Raw genomic sequence first — 16,514 nt, 5'->3', positions numbered from 1 at the left:
AAATGAAAAAAACCTGAAGATCTTCCATTATTTCTCCTTCTTCACGTTTCATTTTAAGTTTCTCAATCTGAACAAGTTTCTTTCTTAAACCATGAAGTTGTTTCTCTACTTGTTCTCGTGATGTTTCATGAGTGTTTGTGGATGCTGAAGTGGAGTCTGTGTTGGTTTCAAAATCAGATTGTTCGACTTCCTCCTCCGGTCTACGTTTGGAAAATGTTATTGTCAGGGGGATGAAAATATCGCGTCTTTTGAACGAATTTGGGACTTTTCTTGATCACAAACAACGCTCTTATATCATAGCGGGTTTCGCAGCGGAAGCTCGTCTCGTTCGTCTCGTTTAAATATGAGCCCCAAAAAATTAACATACTCATGAAATTAAAACACGCAATTATTGACGGACAGCCAATTGTTTGGATTTTGACTGAGTAGAGTTTGCTTGTACTAAATTTATAAATTTGTTCAGCCAACTTTGAAAAAGTAAATTATGACAGGAAAAAACACAGGTTCCAAACAAGAAGAAGTAAACGACCATATTCAAACACAATATGAAGAAAGAGAGAAAGCTACGTATTCAGAACCAGTCGTGAGGAAGCGAGGAGAAAAATACTTGTCTTATGTATTATGTATACTTATCGCTATAGGAATATTTGTGTTCAGCTTTTTCTACAAAGAGAGCACAGCGTATACAGAATTAAAGGATATCACTGAAAATACTTTGAAAGCAATCAAAAATGGCACACTTGTCGTCTATGTTGAGGAAAAAGAAGATACGTATCCAGTGCAGTTTAACATTGGTATCGGATTGCTATCCTACATCTTGGTAACGTTCGTCAATCGTGTTATTCAGGTAGTGGATGAGTTCCGCCAGTTTCGAAGTCGTTACAAAAAGAACATTCGTAAAATTTTGAGTTCATGTTTTAGTGGAATCTCGTGGGGTGGAGTTATAGTGCTTTTGTTTCTAGGTGGTGCGTTCGTGGCAACTGGTCGAATTTTGAGCGGAAAGGAACCAGTGCACATCGAAGATGCCATAACTATAGCTTGTGCAATCGGCGTCTATCCACTTGTCGCTCATCTTCTAGGTTTAAATGCTCTGTCAGAAGCAGAATTCTCGAAAATAGTTGAAGAGAAACAACTTTATCCTGCCTATACACTGGCGTGGAACTACTATTTTGAAGTTTTGCAAAATCTCTTACCCATAGTCAATGAAAGATTTACAGAAGATTTACAAAAGAAGCAACGTCAAGATAACGAAGATGCAGAAACTGACAAAGACCAACAGAATGTAAAGAATACATAGACTCAAAAACTGATCCTGATTGTTCCACACGATTGCAGAACTTTTCAAAACTTAGAACAAATCGATTCAAACTTCAAAAACTATATGATGTTGAAGGCAAGGGGTACAGTGTTCCTCTTTATAATATGATATACGGTGACGAACAATACAAACTTCTCCTGTTGTACGTCTCACAACCATTAAAGACACTTTATAAGATGAGCGGTGTTGAACGAGTTAAATGTTTGACTGAAAAACATCTTGAAGAGCAAGTGGAACTTTTTTGTAATACTTTACAAGACGAAATCCTCAGTAAACCATTGAACGAAGACTTCAAGGAAAAATGCGTTGTTTTACTATTAAAGGCTGACCATGAAAGAAGTTTGGGAAATGGAGGGCTTGTTGAATCGATCATAAAGTGCTTAGGACGTGACGAAGATTCTAGTGGTAGAAAACATGATCAATGCATTGTAGTCCTAAAACCACCTCCAAAAACATTTTCTTTGCTAGCGAAATCTAAAGCAGAAAAGACTTCCCCACTAAAACAAGGTATACTATGCTACGTTCAGTTATGTATATACATAACTGCTTTTAAGGAGTTGTAAGTTATGCAAACCTAACTCAACCTAAATAAGTAAACGGCGACAGGCTTATCAAGATTATTATTCCATTTATATCATTTTACACACGAGTTCCTAACTCTATTAAGTGTCAGATTTCCATGTTTTCATTAATTTAACCAAAGTCTTTACTATTTTGTATTGTGCCAGAATTGAAACATCAAATGTTCACTTGTCACTAGCTCATTCTCTATGCATGCAAGATGTCTAAAAATATTCAATCCTTGGTAAGGATTCAAAAGCAAAGATGCTTTTGATTCTCACTGCTCTAGTCACAGGCAAGCACCATGACTGTAAACATACATACAAGATAACAATAGTTATTAATTAATTTCTTACCCATTTTTAAAGTTTGTGAGAATAAAGAAATTCATAAAATGCTGAGTTTGCCTAACTTTTGTTAATATTTTTCAGATGAATATTACAAAGACACATCAACAAATAATGAAAAAGAACCCCTTCTTCCAAAACATTCATTATCAAGAAAATACAAGAACCCCAAAAAGTTAGAACAACAGAAAAATGTTGCGACCAAAGATACAATCACTCCAAAATATGAAGTGAGCGACAACAGTGAAAATCATTCCTTAAATGAAGAACACGCTGATGACAAACATGAACAACCAGAAAATGTAGAAAGTCTATCAAGCACTAGCAAGTCTTCGACTTTTTCTACTGAAGCACAAGTTTGTTGTCCAAAACAGCCACAAACCATTAAGAAAGTGCCTAAAAAGCAAAATTATGTTGTCTATGAAGAAGATGAAGAACAACCGCTGATTCAAGCTGAATACAAAACAACTCATGAGGATGATAAAGAACAACACAATAATGTTGACAACAAACAAAAGGCAAACAATGAAAGCAACAAGAATGAGAACTCTAAAAATCACCCCCTTAATAGAAGCCTCTCTAAAGTTGAAAAAGAATCACGGATTGAGGAAGAAATTACAGAAGTTCCAGATCCATTAAAAGTCTAACAATATCAAAGCAACATAGGTGACAAAATGCTGATGAAGTTCATGAAGAAGGTTTTGAAGAAGGTTTTCATGGAGAAGATATTCATCATTTATAAAAAAATATCAATAATGCCTTTTACTAACAGAGCAAACCCTGCCATTTTATCTTGCATTATCCATAATTCCTTTCATAGTCTGGCTGCTAGTAAATGATCCTCAATGGTAAACCACAATGTATCACAATTGGATTTCATATTTGTAATATTGATTTCTTTTTATCCATTGTCAATAGTTATTTTGTGTTTAGCTAATAGGACAAATTGCAAATAAATTCTAGTTGATAAATTTTGGAGTGAAATGGATGATGATACTGGTTCAAAGGTTCTGATAAAATACCTGTTTATCTTTTGCCTCTTGCAGTTTTGCTTTCAGTTCTTCAACAGGATCTAACAATTTTGTGTTTTCTGTATGAGAATCCTTACTTTCATTCTTGAGATGATCAATCACATCATCTTCTTTCAACTTCTGAGCTCTTTCCTTGGCTCATTTTTCTACACATTTTTGATTCTTTTTTGCAGCCTTGCTCCCAACTAAAAATAAGGAAACTAAATAAAATAAGGAAACTAAAAATTAATCTGTCAGCAGTAACAGGTGGTTGGTTGGCAATGACCATTGATTAATGATTGAACTGGCACTGAGGCTGACGGAAAAGTATGAAAATTGAAAACTCTACCTGAAGACATGATGCCTCTTTTGAAAAACTATTACAACAAGGAGCACTTCAAGAAATAAAGAGATATTTAACGATTTCAAGATAGTTCACCATCAAATTTTGCCATATTTATGCTATTGCCTATTTTCTCCGCTTTGTCCACTAAATTTAGATTACAACCATTGAGTTCTATAAGACCTGGAGGGGAAACGTCAACCAAATTACTATAAATTATTAGCGCGCGGCCGCGTGGTCAAAAACATGGCGGATTTTGGTTGTCAAAGTCAGCGGAAAGACGCGGGCTCATAAAATAAAATTTTTTTCGCCCACCCGGATTTGACAACCACAATTGCGATTATATAAAATATCAATGCCAAGCACAAAAACTTTTAGAAATTTTATTTTTAAAACATGCTGCAGACTTGTTTGGTATACGGATGCTGAAGTAATGCCAGAAAAGGAAACATTTCATGACACTGGTAAGCAACGTAAGATTGTTTACCATTTAAAGTGTTCAGTGTTTTGTTTTAAGTCAATACTTGAAGTGTGATGGTATATATTTCGTGAATGTTTTTACTCCTAAGTTAAAATTTAAGTTATGTATATCCAGTCTTATTTGTTCTTTACTTAGTCGCTTGCTAGACGAGGCAAAGCAATCAATTCTTATTGCGATATGCATGTCTTAAAACTCCTTGTTTCAACTGACTTTACCTCCAAGAAATGGAGGATTTTTTCATGATATTTTTCTGAAAATATGAAGCAAATATTAAGAATAGAGCTGTATTGAAATCAAATGCAGTGCAGGATTAATTAATGAACTCTTTGGTACATGTCGTACATTAAAAAATACCTGTCTTAAACAGCTAGCCTGAACAATTTGATAGATTATGGACAATCATGATGATGGTGTGTAAAGGTTTGCTTTATGCTAAAAGTTTTAAATACCATTGGGTGTTTTTGTAAATGAATTGTTTGTTCTAGTAAACAGGTTAGTACATCAAAACCAAGATAAAAACTACTTTGTTCAATAATGTGCCAATTATGCTCCTACCTTGAAATTTTTGTCAAGAAAAGCTTATGATGACATGCATGAAACATTAAATACAGTACTGCATCATCTGACAAAATCCATACGTTTTTCAATTCCAGGTGATTAAAAATTCACATAAGATGCATTGGTTGCAATGAAGTTGAATGTGGAAGAAGCAAAAATTGATGGCGAAGAACTTTTTATGTCTTATGAAGAAATACAATGTTATTTAAAATAAGAATAGCAATCTAGTAAAAGAAGTGATATCTGTCTTCAACATGAGACTTTTCCAATTATGTATAGTTTCTTTGTACAAAATACTATTTTACATAAACTTGATTTTTAAGTCATTTACTGATATTTTTACCAAAAGACAAAAAGAAAAATTCAAAGGCATAATGTAAAATTCAAAAGTTTGTCAAGTTGTTTGAACCTAAAAAAATAGTTTAGGTAACTGCAATTGGTAAGGACACAAGAGAAAAGTAGTTCAAGAAGGTTAGTATTTTTGAGAATTAATATGTTCTTCTTGACATACATAACACAAGGCCATAATATTATGAATAATGACTGTACAATAACAATTATACAACATGCTAAATATCTTCACCTACATTATAATTATTTAAACAGGTTTGCCTTCATGCAGCAATAAGAAAAGTGTTACGTCAGAGAAACCAATGCACTTTAATTTAAGAAATCGAATTTTCAATGTATTTCATAATGTAGTTCTGTTCAGTAGTACATCCATGGTTGTCAATGACAATCCAGTTTCTAATATCTTGGCTCAAAACAGAACTAGCAACATGATTATAGAATTTCTGAATTTCATTCTTTTGCTCTCCCAGTTTAAGATATTTTCTTCATAAGTTCTCAGTAGATTTATCAGAATATCATAATACCTTATAAGACACCCAGAATCAATCCTACCAAAAAAACCTAAAAAAACATACATACCTACTTATATATTTCCAGTCGACTTAAGTCGTAGGGGTAAGCTAACTTTTTCTAACTCCTTTTTGGACATTTTAACTAAGATTTACCAAGCTATTTAAAAAAGACAGTTGCACCAAGCTGTTGATAAACAGTCAAAAACACAAGTATTGCTCATGGGATTATGCGTCAAAGCTTAACGACACATTGACAGTGCAAAGAATGCCGTTTTATATTTATTTCTAATATGGCTTAAGCATTACTTGACAAAATATACGTTATTTTACCGTAGATTTTCCTCATTTAAATGTGTGTGTCTTTTTCACAAAAACCTGAAGCATTATTTTCAATACTTTATGCTTACGGTATCGTGGTTGTTTTCGCTGGTTGTCAATATAAGCAGTAAAGAGATTCGGGAGGGAGCGAATGTTAAAAATTTTTCTCAAAGTGAAGTTTTGACAACCAAAATCATTGAGTTCTATAATAACTGGAGCGGCTATCTTTACTGGGGCGAGGTCGCCAAAAAAATGGCGGCCAACGGACGTATTTCCGCTGAAATGATCGCTTTGCAGAAAAATAATATTCTCGACCTCCCCCTGGTGTCTATAGTAAATTATAAAGAATTTTTCAAAAACAAACACGATATCACAGAATATGGATATCGTTAGTTCCATATTCTGTGACGATTCTTTTTTGGCATTTCTTTTATAATGCCAACACTTCAATCGTTCAATTGTTGGATGTCGTAGTTTCCACAAAAAGGAACATATCGCTTCTCACAGGTGAGGTAGTTGTTTGTTTTGTTAGTCCGTCAACGATTGAAAAGCAATTATACATGCACTTGAAAAGCCATAAAATACATATTAAAGATCGTATTTTTTAAGACTGACTTGAACGCCAAATATACTGATGTTTTCCTGTTTTTGTTTATTAAACTCAGCATACTTTTTTGTTATTTGCTAATGTATAAAATCGTAAATTTACCAATCTATTTGCAATATAGTTTCCCTGACGCAAAAAAGACCCTTCACATTTTACTCAGTGGGCATATAACATTTTAGAAACGATCATCCCAAACAGTACCCATGATTTGGAGCAGAGCTTGTTAGGAAATATTTGCTGACAACATGTAGTGAAGATCAGGCAACAAAAATGAATGGAAGATGTTATTGAGCCAGGCAGAGTCTTACAATAAAATGATAAGGCTGAAAAGATAATTGATATATTTCCTTCCATAACCAGAGTTATTGAATTTGGTCAAATTCTATGGATGGAGACAATGGATTCACTAAGGATGCCTTGAATGCTTTGAAATTAAGTTCAAGAAACAAAAAAAAAGATGGCAAGAAGGTTGTGTGTGTTTTGATGCTTGATAAAATCTCAATTCACAAACAAGTAAAATGGAATTGATGATGACTCAAAGCAGATGTGAAGCTTCAAACTGTTTAATCCATTGAGTTTTAATTTACTTAATGGTTAAATCATGCCATATCTTTATCAAAATATTTTAGTTGAGTGTTGTTTGAATGTTACTAATATCTAATGCACTATACTGAAGCATTAAAGATTCAGTGATGAAACCTTTAAAGTTACTGTACTGTATATTTCTTATATATTTCTTATATTTCTTTAAGAAACAGTTTGAGCTTATTTACCTATTAGAGTACAGAATGGAGATTTATCATATGCATCATTGCTGCTTTTTAAATAAAGTTTTCACTTTTCAAAGCTTTTCTACAAATTTTGCTTCTTATTTCTTATCATGAGATTGATGATATAGAGGTAATATAATCCAATAACTTTCTAATTTCTAAAAGCTTTTAAGCTTCTAGCATAAAAGTACACTATAGGAATTTAATTCATTTGGTTTTATTGCCTTGCTATGACATATCTACTTGCACTTCATCATTTTGTATGAACAAAACACCAGATGTGGATACTCAGAGAACAAAATGCACTACCAACTGCTTATGAAATTTATTATTGAGGTGAAAACTGTGTTAATCATTCAAATTAGTGCACTTATATTGCAAATATAGGAAAAACAAAACAAAGTGAAAAGAAAGGTAGAAGTATTAAAACTACAAATGAATTATAAACACCATTGGAAGCATAAGTGTTTTGATGATTATTTGCATTTTGCCCAATTCATATATCAATACAACAAAATCAAAATGTGCTACAACTTTACAAGTATTTGATGCAGTTGCACTTCAGAACATCACAAAAGGTTACTTAAAGTAATTTCTATACAATATTGTTTGTTTTATTTACCAAACCTATGCAGACTTGAGTCTTTTGAAATTTCATATGAAACTCAATTACAGAAAATCCGTAAATATCCAGAGATTTAATATGTACTTTTTAAAGAAACAAGTAAAAATCCTACAATTGGCGAAAAGCCATTGCCCATTGCATGAAAAAAGCAAAATAGCAATGATAACAAATAAGCTGACTTCTCTCTCGTGAACCGTGGAGATGAACTATGATATACTTTTTTGTATAGACTAAAGAGTTTAATCGATCAAACAAATTTGACGCTGGTAAGAAAACGACGCACATCTGCATTCATACATGTGTAGCCGACATATAGTCTTTCGTCGATAGTTATAAATGCATCCTCGTAGGAGCAGATAACTGACAACCACAGTTGACTCGCTGTTATGAATTTAAGGTTTTTACCTTGATTTTCATCAAAAAATTGCTTGCCGAATCCCAAATACACATATACATTTTCCTCACTCTTTCCTCAGGAGGGAGTGGGAAATTGTGAAATTTTCGGAAAAGCGGTCAATTTCGGTAAATCTCAGCGGCAACGGACGAAATCCGCCATTTTTTTTACAACATCCGATATCTAAAGCCGCGCTTGAGATAGCCGCTCCAGTTATTATAGAACTCAATGGGTATAGCCTTCTCCGCACTAGGTTAAATTAATTTCTCATTTGCCATTTTCCGTTTTTTGTTAAGTACTTTCAGTAACATATGTTAGTTAAGTTGTAAAGGTTACAAACGTCCGTATCTTTGGTCAAAATGGTTGAACGAGCATGCAGATTTTGTTCGAGTGGTCTCCTTCGATTTTGGTAAAACCTTTGATTCAGTTTCAAATAACGTCGTAGTTTAAAACTTTTCTTTTCCAATCTGACTCCGGTTACTTGGTGTCTCTTGCTTTTTTGTTGATCGCATAAGTTTTTATGCTTTGTGCAATTACTTAGCGACATTTTTTCTCTTAGAAATTCAATGAACGCTTTTTAAAATAGACTATTGTGTTGTAATTTTTCTTTAGAAACTGAAATATTTTAGTATGCATTTCAAAAAATTAACGAGTGAAAACCAACTATTCACTTGCAGCACTTAACCTCTTACATTGAAAGCAAAAAATTGAAAGATTTAATCACAAAATCCTAGTTTAAACATGATTTTTTTTATTTATCTTCAAATTGTAAAAATAGACCACCGTGATCCTTCATAATAACCTCATACTCATGCAAACTAAATTTAAATCTTGTCAACTATAATTACAAACTTTAAAACCTGGATCATGTTTCTCCATTCTCCTCGTTTGCATTTTCCTCTTTTCTATCTTTGTAGAATGTAGTCAGTTTTCATAGTCCAACATAAATGTTCATACATGTTATACAATGTTCTTTTAATAAATTTTTATTATTCCATTTGTGATGTAACCTCAATATTTAACCAATACTGTACAGACGTGCCTTTACCTCTTTTTATATTTATAGAATGTAGTCAGTTTTCATAGTCCAATGTAAATGTTCATACATACGTATGACGTTTTTCATGTTCTTTTAATAACTTTGTAACATTCCATTTGTGATGTAACTTCCATATTTAACCAATACAGTACAGATATCATGGACCATCCTTTCTGAGCATACTTCTCACTCTAAATTTAACCTTTTAGTCGCGAATAGTAAAATCCTTCACATTACGGAGGTTTTAACAAGAGCTGTTAATTTCTTCCATATATTTCTTACTTCGCCTGTTCGCCAGTAAATATACAGTACTTACATTTCCTCTCTATAAAGTTAAAGCGACTTGACTGACGTTAAAGTAAACACATAAGAATTTAAATACTTTAACACTTCTGAAATTGACGTCACGATAAAATTTCCTATTTTTATTGCCTTGAGGTACATATGACCTTTCAAGCATACAACAATTAATCCTCTAACGTCTTTGAACAAAATTTTTACGCCCGTTTCAAACATCGAACTTTATATTTATGAAGTAAAATAAGGCCCTGTTTACTGTATAGAATTGCTATCACTGCAGGTTAAATTTTCTATGTATTAAAAGTCAGTGATATCGTTAAATGCTAAAAAAACACAATTAAATTGACTAAAATCTATCAACTTAATAAGCATTTACTCCAAACTGTTACCTCATAAAACCAAATGAAGATATCTTGATGAGCAAATCTGGTATATAGTGTAAACGCAGCCAATGCCTTAAATTTTGTCAAATGAAGCCTCAATGTAGCATGATCATGTAATTCAGAAATAAAAGATGTTTCATGTTTTTGCACAGGCTTATGCAAACCGAGGAGAACTTTGGGATAACTCTTAAGCAGATCAGTGCAAGCCGGAGACCGAAGGTTGAGGGTTGCACTTGCTCGAGAGGTGGCCCTAAATTTACTACTCTGTTCTTAGTTATACCTCCCGTTTTGTAAAGTACGAAAAACTTAAGAACTTAAGATTTTAAACTTTTAAAATAGAGAAGAATTTGTAAACACATTTATCATCAATTCATTTCAATATTTTACTGTATATAATCTACTTATATTTAAATAAACTATCACTGTATCACATTACTACCATATATGGTGTATCATATACATAATATTGTCACTAATACTGAAGATGACATCATAAGATGCTGAAACATGTTTATTTTGGAAAATTCCAATGTTTACCTTAGTTGTTTATCAATCAGTAAAAGACAACAAAATGTACGCTAATCTTACATGTTTTTTCATAAGATGCCCCAAACTTAGAACTACAAAAATCTGTGAACTGTTTAAAGCACAAGGATCTTTAAAATCATTATTAAAATAATTCTTCAGAATAGTGACCAGGGATATACCAAGCGGAAATCAAATTCATATTATAAATAATAAATCCCAAGGATAAGTGGAATTCACAAGAAAACTCCATATCTGTATACTTTGTGATTGTGTGTGTTTTTATTTCTTTCGTGATTTCCACTTATCCCATTTCATACCATCTTATCCCACTTTTACTTTGACCTTTTTCATCCCCCATATAATTTAATATTATGTAAATAGCTATTATATATATAAATCCCTTTATACTTGTAATTCAGCACTGTCTGATGATGTCTTGAGAACCAAGACGAAACGTTACGCTACTAAATAAATATTTCTTTTTATACGTCATTTTTGTATTGAATGGCTCTTTTAAAAGCACTTTGCTGAGCTTTAATATTTATAATAAGTAAAATGTTTATTGCTATGTTTACAATTGTCACAAATTGAAACTGTACATTTAACGTTGTATCACAGAATAGATATATACAGAAGCGCCACTCAGCGAAAAATCTGTCCCCTACTTGTACCCATTGATTTCTATAATAACTAGAGCGGCTAACTTTACTGGGGCGAGGATGCCAAAAAAATGGCGGCCAAAGGACGTATTTCCGCTGAAATGATCGCTTTGCAGAAAAATAATATTCTCGACCTCCCCCTGGTGTCTATAGTAAATTATAAAGAATTTTTCAAAAACAAACACGATATCACAGAATATGGATATCAATAGTTCCATATTCTGTGACGATTCTTTTTTGGCATTTCTTTTATAATGCCAACACTTCAATCGTTCAATTGTTGGATGTCTTAGTTTCCACAAAAAGGAACATATCGCTTCTCACAGGTGAGGTAGTTGTTTGTTTTGTTAGTCCGTCAACGATTGAAAAGCAATTATACATGCACTTGAAAAGCCATAAAATACATATTAAAGATCGTATTTTTTAAGACTGACTTGAACGCCAAATATACTGATGCTTTCCTGTTTTTGTTTATAAAATTCTGCATACTTTTCTGTCATTTGTTGATGCATGAAATCGTAAATTTACCCATCTATTTGCAAAATAGTTTCCCTAAAGCAAAAAAGACCCTGCACACATTTTGCTCTGTGAGTAAGTATCAAAAGAAATGATCAGCCCCAGTACCCATGATTTGGAGCAGAGCTTGTTATGTTCTATTTGCTGACAACATGCAGGGAAGATCAAGGAGTAAAGATGACTGGAAGATGTTATTGACCAGGCAGAGTCTTAAAAATGATAATGCTGTAAAGATAATTGATTTATTGTCTGCCCTATCCAGAGTTATTTAATTTGATCATGGTCAAATTCTATGGATGGAGACAATGGATTCACTAAGGATGCCTTGAATGCTTTGAAGTTAAAGTTCATGATCCAAAGAAAGATGGCAAGAAGGTTGTGTGTGTTTTGATGCTTAATGAAATGTCAATTCACAAACATGTAAAATGGAAGGCCATAAAGTTTGTGTCTATGTAAACATTTGTACTGAGATTGATGATGAGTTGATGCAGAGGTGAAGCTTCAAACTGTATAAGCCATTGGGTTTTATATAACTTAATGTTTAAATCATGTCATATCTTTATCAAAATATTTTAGTTGAGTGTTGTTTGAATGTTACTAATATCTAATGCACTATACTGAAGCATTAAAGATTCAGTGATGAAACTTTTAAAGTTACTGTACTGTATATTTCTTCATTATTACAGTTTTTGCTTCAAGAAACAGTTTGAGCTTATTTACCTATTAGAGTACAGAATGGAGATTTATCATATGCATTATTGCTACTTTTTTAAAGAAAAGTTTTTCACTTTTTAAAGCTTTTCTACAAATTTTTTGCTTCTTATTTCTTATCATGAGATTGATGATATAGAGGTAATATAATACAATATTATTTTAATTTCTAAAAAGCTTCTAAGCTTCTAGCATAAAAGTACACTATAGGTATGTAATTCATTTGGTTTTATTGCCTTGCTATGACATATCCACTTGCACTTCATCATTCTTGTATGAAGAAAACACCAAATGTGGATACTCAGAGAACAAAATGCACTAACAACTGCTTATGAAATTTATTATTGAGGTGAAAACTGTGTTAATCATTCAAATTATAGTGCACTTTTATTGCAAACATAGGAAAAACAAAACAAAAAGAAAAAGAAAGGTAGAAGTATTAAAACTACAAATGAATTATAAACACCATTGGAAGCATAAGTGTTTTGATGATTATTTGCATTTTGCCCAATTTATATATCAATACAACAAAATCAAAATGTGCTACAACTTCACAAGTATTTGATGCAGTTGCACTTCAGAACATCACAAAAAGATTACTTAAAATAATTTCTATACAATATTGTTTGTTTTCATTTACCAAACCTATGCAGACTTGAGTCTTTTTGAAATTTCATATGAAACTCAATTACAGAAAATCCGTAAATATCCAGAGATTTAATATATACTTTTTTAAAGAAACAAGTAAAAATCCTACAATTATGGCGAAAAAAGCCATTGCCCATTGCATGAAAAGTAGCCAAATAGCAATGATAACAAATACGCTAACTTCTCTCTCGTGAACCACTGTGGAGATGAACTATGATATACTTTTTTGTATAGAGTAAAGAGTTTAATCGATCAAACAAGTTTGACGCTGGTAAGAAAACGACGCACATCTGCATTCATACATGTGTAGCCGACATATAGGTCTTTCGTCGATAGTTATAAATGCATCCTCGTAGGAGCAGATAACTGACAACCATAGTTGACTCGCTGTTACGAATTGCAGGTTTTTATCGTGATTTTCATCGAAAAAATGCTTGCCGAATCCCAAATACTACACACATACATTTTCCTCACTCTTTCCTCAGGAGGGAGTGGGAAATTGTGAAATTTTCGGAAAAGCGGTCAATTTCGGTAAATCTCAGCGGCAACGGACGAAATCCGCCATTTTTTTGGCATCATCAGATATCTAAGGCCGCGCTTGAGATAGCCGCTCCAGTTATTATAGAGCTCAATGCTTGTACCCAGCTCTTAAGTGCGCATCTTTTGCGTCCGCCATTACTCCAGCCAGATAAACTGGCCAGAATGTATATAGATTAATATTATGAAGAGTTGTTTTTCGAAAATTTGACGAATTTAAATTCACTTATGGACAAAATTTTTAATGCCATCGGATAGGATACCAAGCATATTCGGTGAGAGACAGTTTTGTTGTAAAATACGTTCGTCAAATATAATTTTACGGGTTTTATAGTTTCTTGCCTTGAATTATATGCGAGATCCATGTTTAGAAAGTCTCTTATATTGAACGGCAGTTGCCCTAAGAATTTATAATTTAGGACAAAAGTAATAAATATGTTTAGTGTGATTCCATTTCTGTATTTTCTAGTAAAGAGTTCCCTATTAGAATGGTCAACGGATTTGATAGAAGCGATAAAAGACCTACTGTGCGTAAAGAACGTTCTTCAGATGAAGACGTTATTAGTATAAAATTTGGACTAAACTAATTTATATTTGATTCTTGAATCGGGGCTTTTTATTTGCAATGTAGCTTGTCTGCATAATTGTAATTGAAAGTTTTTATATGTAATTGTATATTGAGTTCCTGTGGCTATCTGTCTGTCAAATTTGTATTAACTTACAAATAAAGATGTTTTTTGTTGTCTTATTTTTAATAAACAATATATGAAATTACAATTTTTTAAAGAATGAAGTTATTGATAAATTGTTACAATTAAATTAACAACTTTACCATTATGTTAAACATATTGTCAAGCTCCTACAGCTTACCTCTTTGGCTCTTTGGTTAAACTTCACTTGTGAGTTGTGACCAACAATTGTATGTGAAAAATGATTAGAATTATGTTTGAATCACCGCATTGATCAACCAGCAGAGAGAAATTATTGCAACAAAGGGCTCGAAAATTTAATTTTTGCTAAAATCCATAAACTTCATTCAGGAAATTAAAATTTTTATTGTAAGTAATCATGTCACAAACAGAACTTATTCTGACAAAAACCAGTTATAGTTACTCTTAATGCCATTATTTATATTGTAATACTTTACACAGTAAAATGTTTACCAAAAGGTGAAACACAGATACACCAGAAAGCATTTGACAGGGGGGAAACTGTGCCAAGCCAACACCAATCCAATTCACAAAAGCATTCAGGAAGCTTTTTTATGTTCACTTCTCACATCATCAATAAGCATCCATGTCAAATATATAAATAATCTCCTGATTGAATTTAAAAAGGCAGAAATAACAAAGTCAAGTCATGTCGACCATATGGCAGTATATGTTTTACAAATTGCTATTCAAGCACTTTATTGGTGGAGGCCAACATGCTGCTGCTTAAGGCCAATTTCCATTACAATCGCTTTGCCCGCGCGGTCCTAGCGGGCGTGATCACAAATTGCACGCGCGTACACAATGCAATTTCCATTGATTGGTCTTGGCGGCTTCGCGCGTTCGTTTAAAAATCACTTTTTTCCAAGATGGCGGCTTTAAATAGGAGACTACTTATTTTGATTTCATTAAGGCGACGGTTGCAAAGAAGGAAAAATAGAAAGCGTTTTTGGATAAGGAATATATACTTAAATAGAAAAGCAAAAGGGGAATATCATACTTTGGTACGTGAGGCAATGTTATTCGACCACGAGTTTTTCTTTCAAATGTTTCGAATGATACCAAGTAAGTTTGAAGAGCTACTTGGCTTATTTGCACCAAGAATCACACGTTGGAAAGCCCGGCAAGAAGCCATTGGGCCAGAAGAAAGACTTGCAGTAACATTGAGGTACTTAGTTACTGGTGATGCATTCATTTCTATTGCAGCAAGTTTTCGATTAAGTGCTGCCACTGTTGGGCGGGTTGTCAAAGAAACATGTCAAGTATTATGGGAAGTACTTTGTGCTAAAAAGTATTTGAATGTTCCTCAAACACCTAATGGATGGATTGAGCTGGCTCGTGGCTTTGAAGTTAGATGGAACTTTCCAAATTGCGTGGGTGCAATTGATGGGAAACATGTTACCATACAATGCCCCCCAAGAGGAGGTTCCATGTTTTTCAACTACAAAAAATTTCACAGTGTTGTCTTGATGGCAGTAGTCAATTCAAAATATGAGTTTATTATGGTTGACATTGGCGATTACGGAAGGCTTAGTGATGGAAGTGTATTTGCCAGCAGCAACCTTGGCATTGCAATGGAGAACAACATGTTGAATTTACCACCTGAACGAACACTGCCAGGCACAAACAAACATTTTCCATACGTTTTTGTGGGAGATGATGCATTCCCATTACGAACATATATGGTTAAACCCTATCCGAGAGGTGTCATTCAATTACCTGAAAAAATTGCGAATTATCGTTTTTCAAGAGCTAGACGAATTGTTGAGAATGCTTTTGGAATAGCAACATCAAGATTCAGATTGTTTAGATGTGCAATTACTGCAAGTGTTGAGGTTGCTGTTGAAGCTACAAAGGCTATCACTGTACTACACAACTTTTTGATGGCTGGTAGACATTCTGAGATTAATAACTCATACTGTCCACATGATTATATTGATGTTGAATGCGAAGGCCATGTGAGAGAAGGGCTTTGGAGGAGGCAAGGGAACAACTGCCCTGGTCTTCAGGATGTCACGAACTTGGGATCCAATAATTATTCAGTTAATGCAAAAAATGTTCGCGATAATTTTCGAGATTATTTTAATTCGAATGCTGGATATGTTCCATGGCAACAGGCAGCTGTTACAAGCACATCTGACAGTTTCAACATAAATTATTGAGTTTGACCACCAACGTTTGATGCAAGTCTACAGACAATATTAAACTTATTATCTGTGTGGGTCTACTAATTTCAATAAAGGTCATAACAGAACATTATTTCATTATTTATATGTTTATATATTTTC

General features: G+C 33.2%; 2 protein-coding genes and 1 long non-coding RNA gene across 3 annotated transcripts; 2 read left to right on the top strand and 1 right to left on the bottom strand.

Moving 5' to 3' along the window:
• The first annotated feature begins 1,414 nt into the window (after window positions 1-1,414).
• On the top strand, window positions 1,415-3,056 carry LOC124451671 (homeobox protein 12-like). The gene is made up of 2 exons (XM_047002271.1): window positions 1,415-1,825; window positions 2,311-3,056. The coding sequence occupies exons 1-2, from the start codon at window positions 1,423-1,425 to the stop codon at window positions 2,871-2,873; spliced, it is 966 nt and encodes a 321-aa protein (XP_046858227.1). The 5' UTR covers window positions 1,415-1,422; the 3' UTR covers window positions 2,874-3,056.
• A 35-nt stretch (window positions 3,057-3,091) lies between these two features.
• Window positions 3,092-3,786, bottom strand: LOC124451672. The gene is made up of 2 exons (XR_006950613.1): window positions 3,586-3,786; window positions 3,092-3,442 (listed from the first exon to the last, which is right to left on the bottom strand). It is a non-coding gene; the product is annotated as an uncharacterized LOC124451672 (long non-coding RNA).
• Window positions 3,787-15,095: 11,309 nt separating this feature from the next.
• LOC124451163 (protein ALP1-like) lies at window positions 15,096-16,388 on the top strand. The gene has a single exon (XM_047001794.1). The coding sequence runs from the start codon at window positions 15,096-15,098 to the stop codon at window positions 16,386-16,388; it is 1,293 nt and encodes a 430-aa protein (XP_046857750.1).
• Window positions 16,389-16,514: the final 126 nt, after the last annotated feature.

Source organism: Xenia sp. Carnegie-2017, unplaced genomic scaffold, assembly GCF_021976095.1.
Source record: "Xenia sp. Carnegie-2017 unplaced genomic scaffold, XeniaSp_v1 HiC_scaffold_24, whole genome shotgun sequence".
In the NCBI taxonomy this organism is placed as follows: Eukaryota; Metazoa; Cnidaria; class Anthozoa; order Malacalcyonacea; family Xeniidae; genus Xenia; species Xenia sp. Carnegie-2017.
The sequence above is the reverse complement of the archived record's forward strand: the minus strand, read 5'-3'. Positions and strand labels throughout refer to the sequence as shown.

Coding starts and splice junctions, on each gene's coding strand:
- LOC124451671 (XM_047002271.1), top strand. CDS start 1,423: ATGATATACGGTGACGAACAATACAAACTTCTCCTGTTGTACGTCTCA. Junction 1,826..2,310: donor GACTTCCCCACTAAAACAAG/GTATACTATGCT, acceptor AATATTTTTCAG/ATGAATATTACAAAGACACA.
- LOC124451163 (XM_047001794.1), top strand. CDS start 15,096: ATGGCGGCTTTAAATAGGAGACTACTTATTTTGATTTCATTAAGGCGA.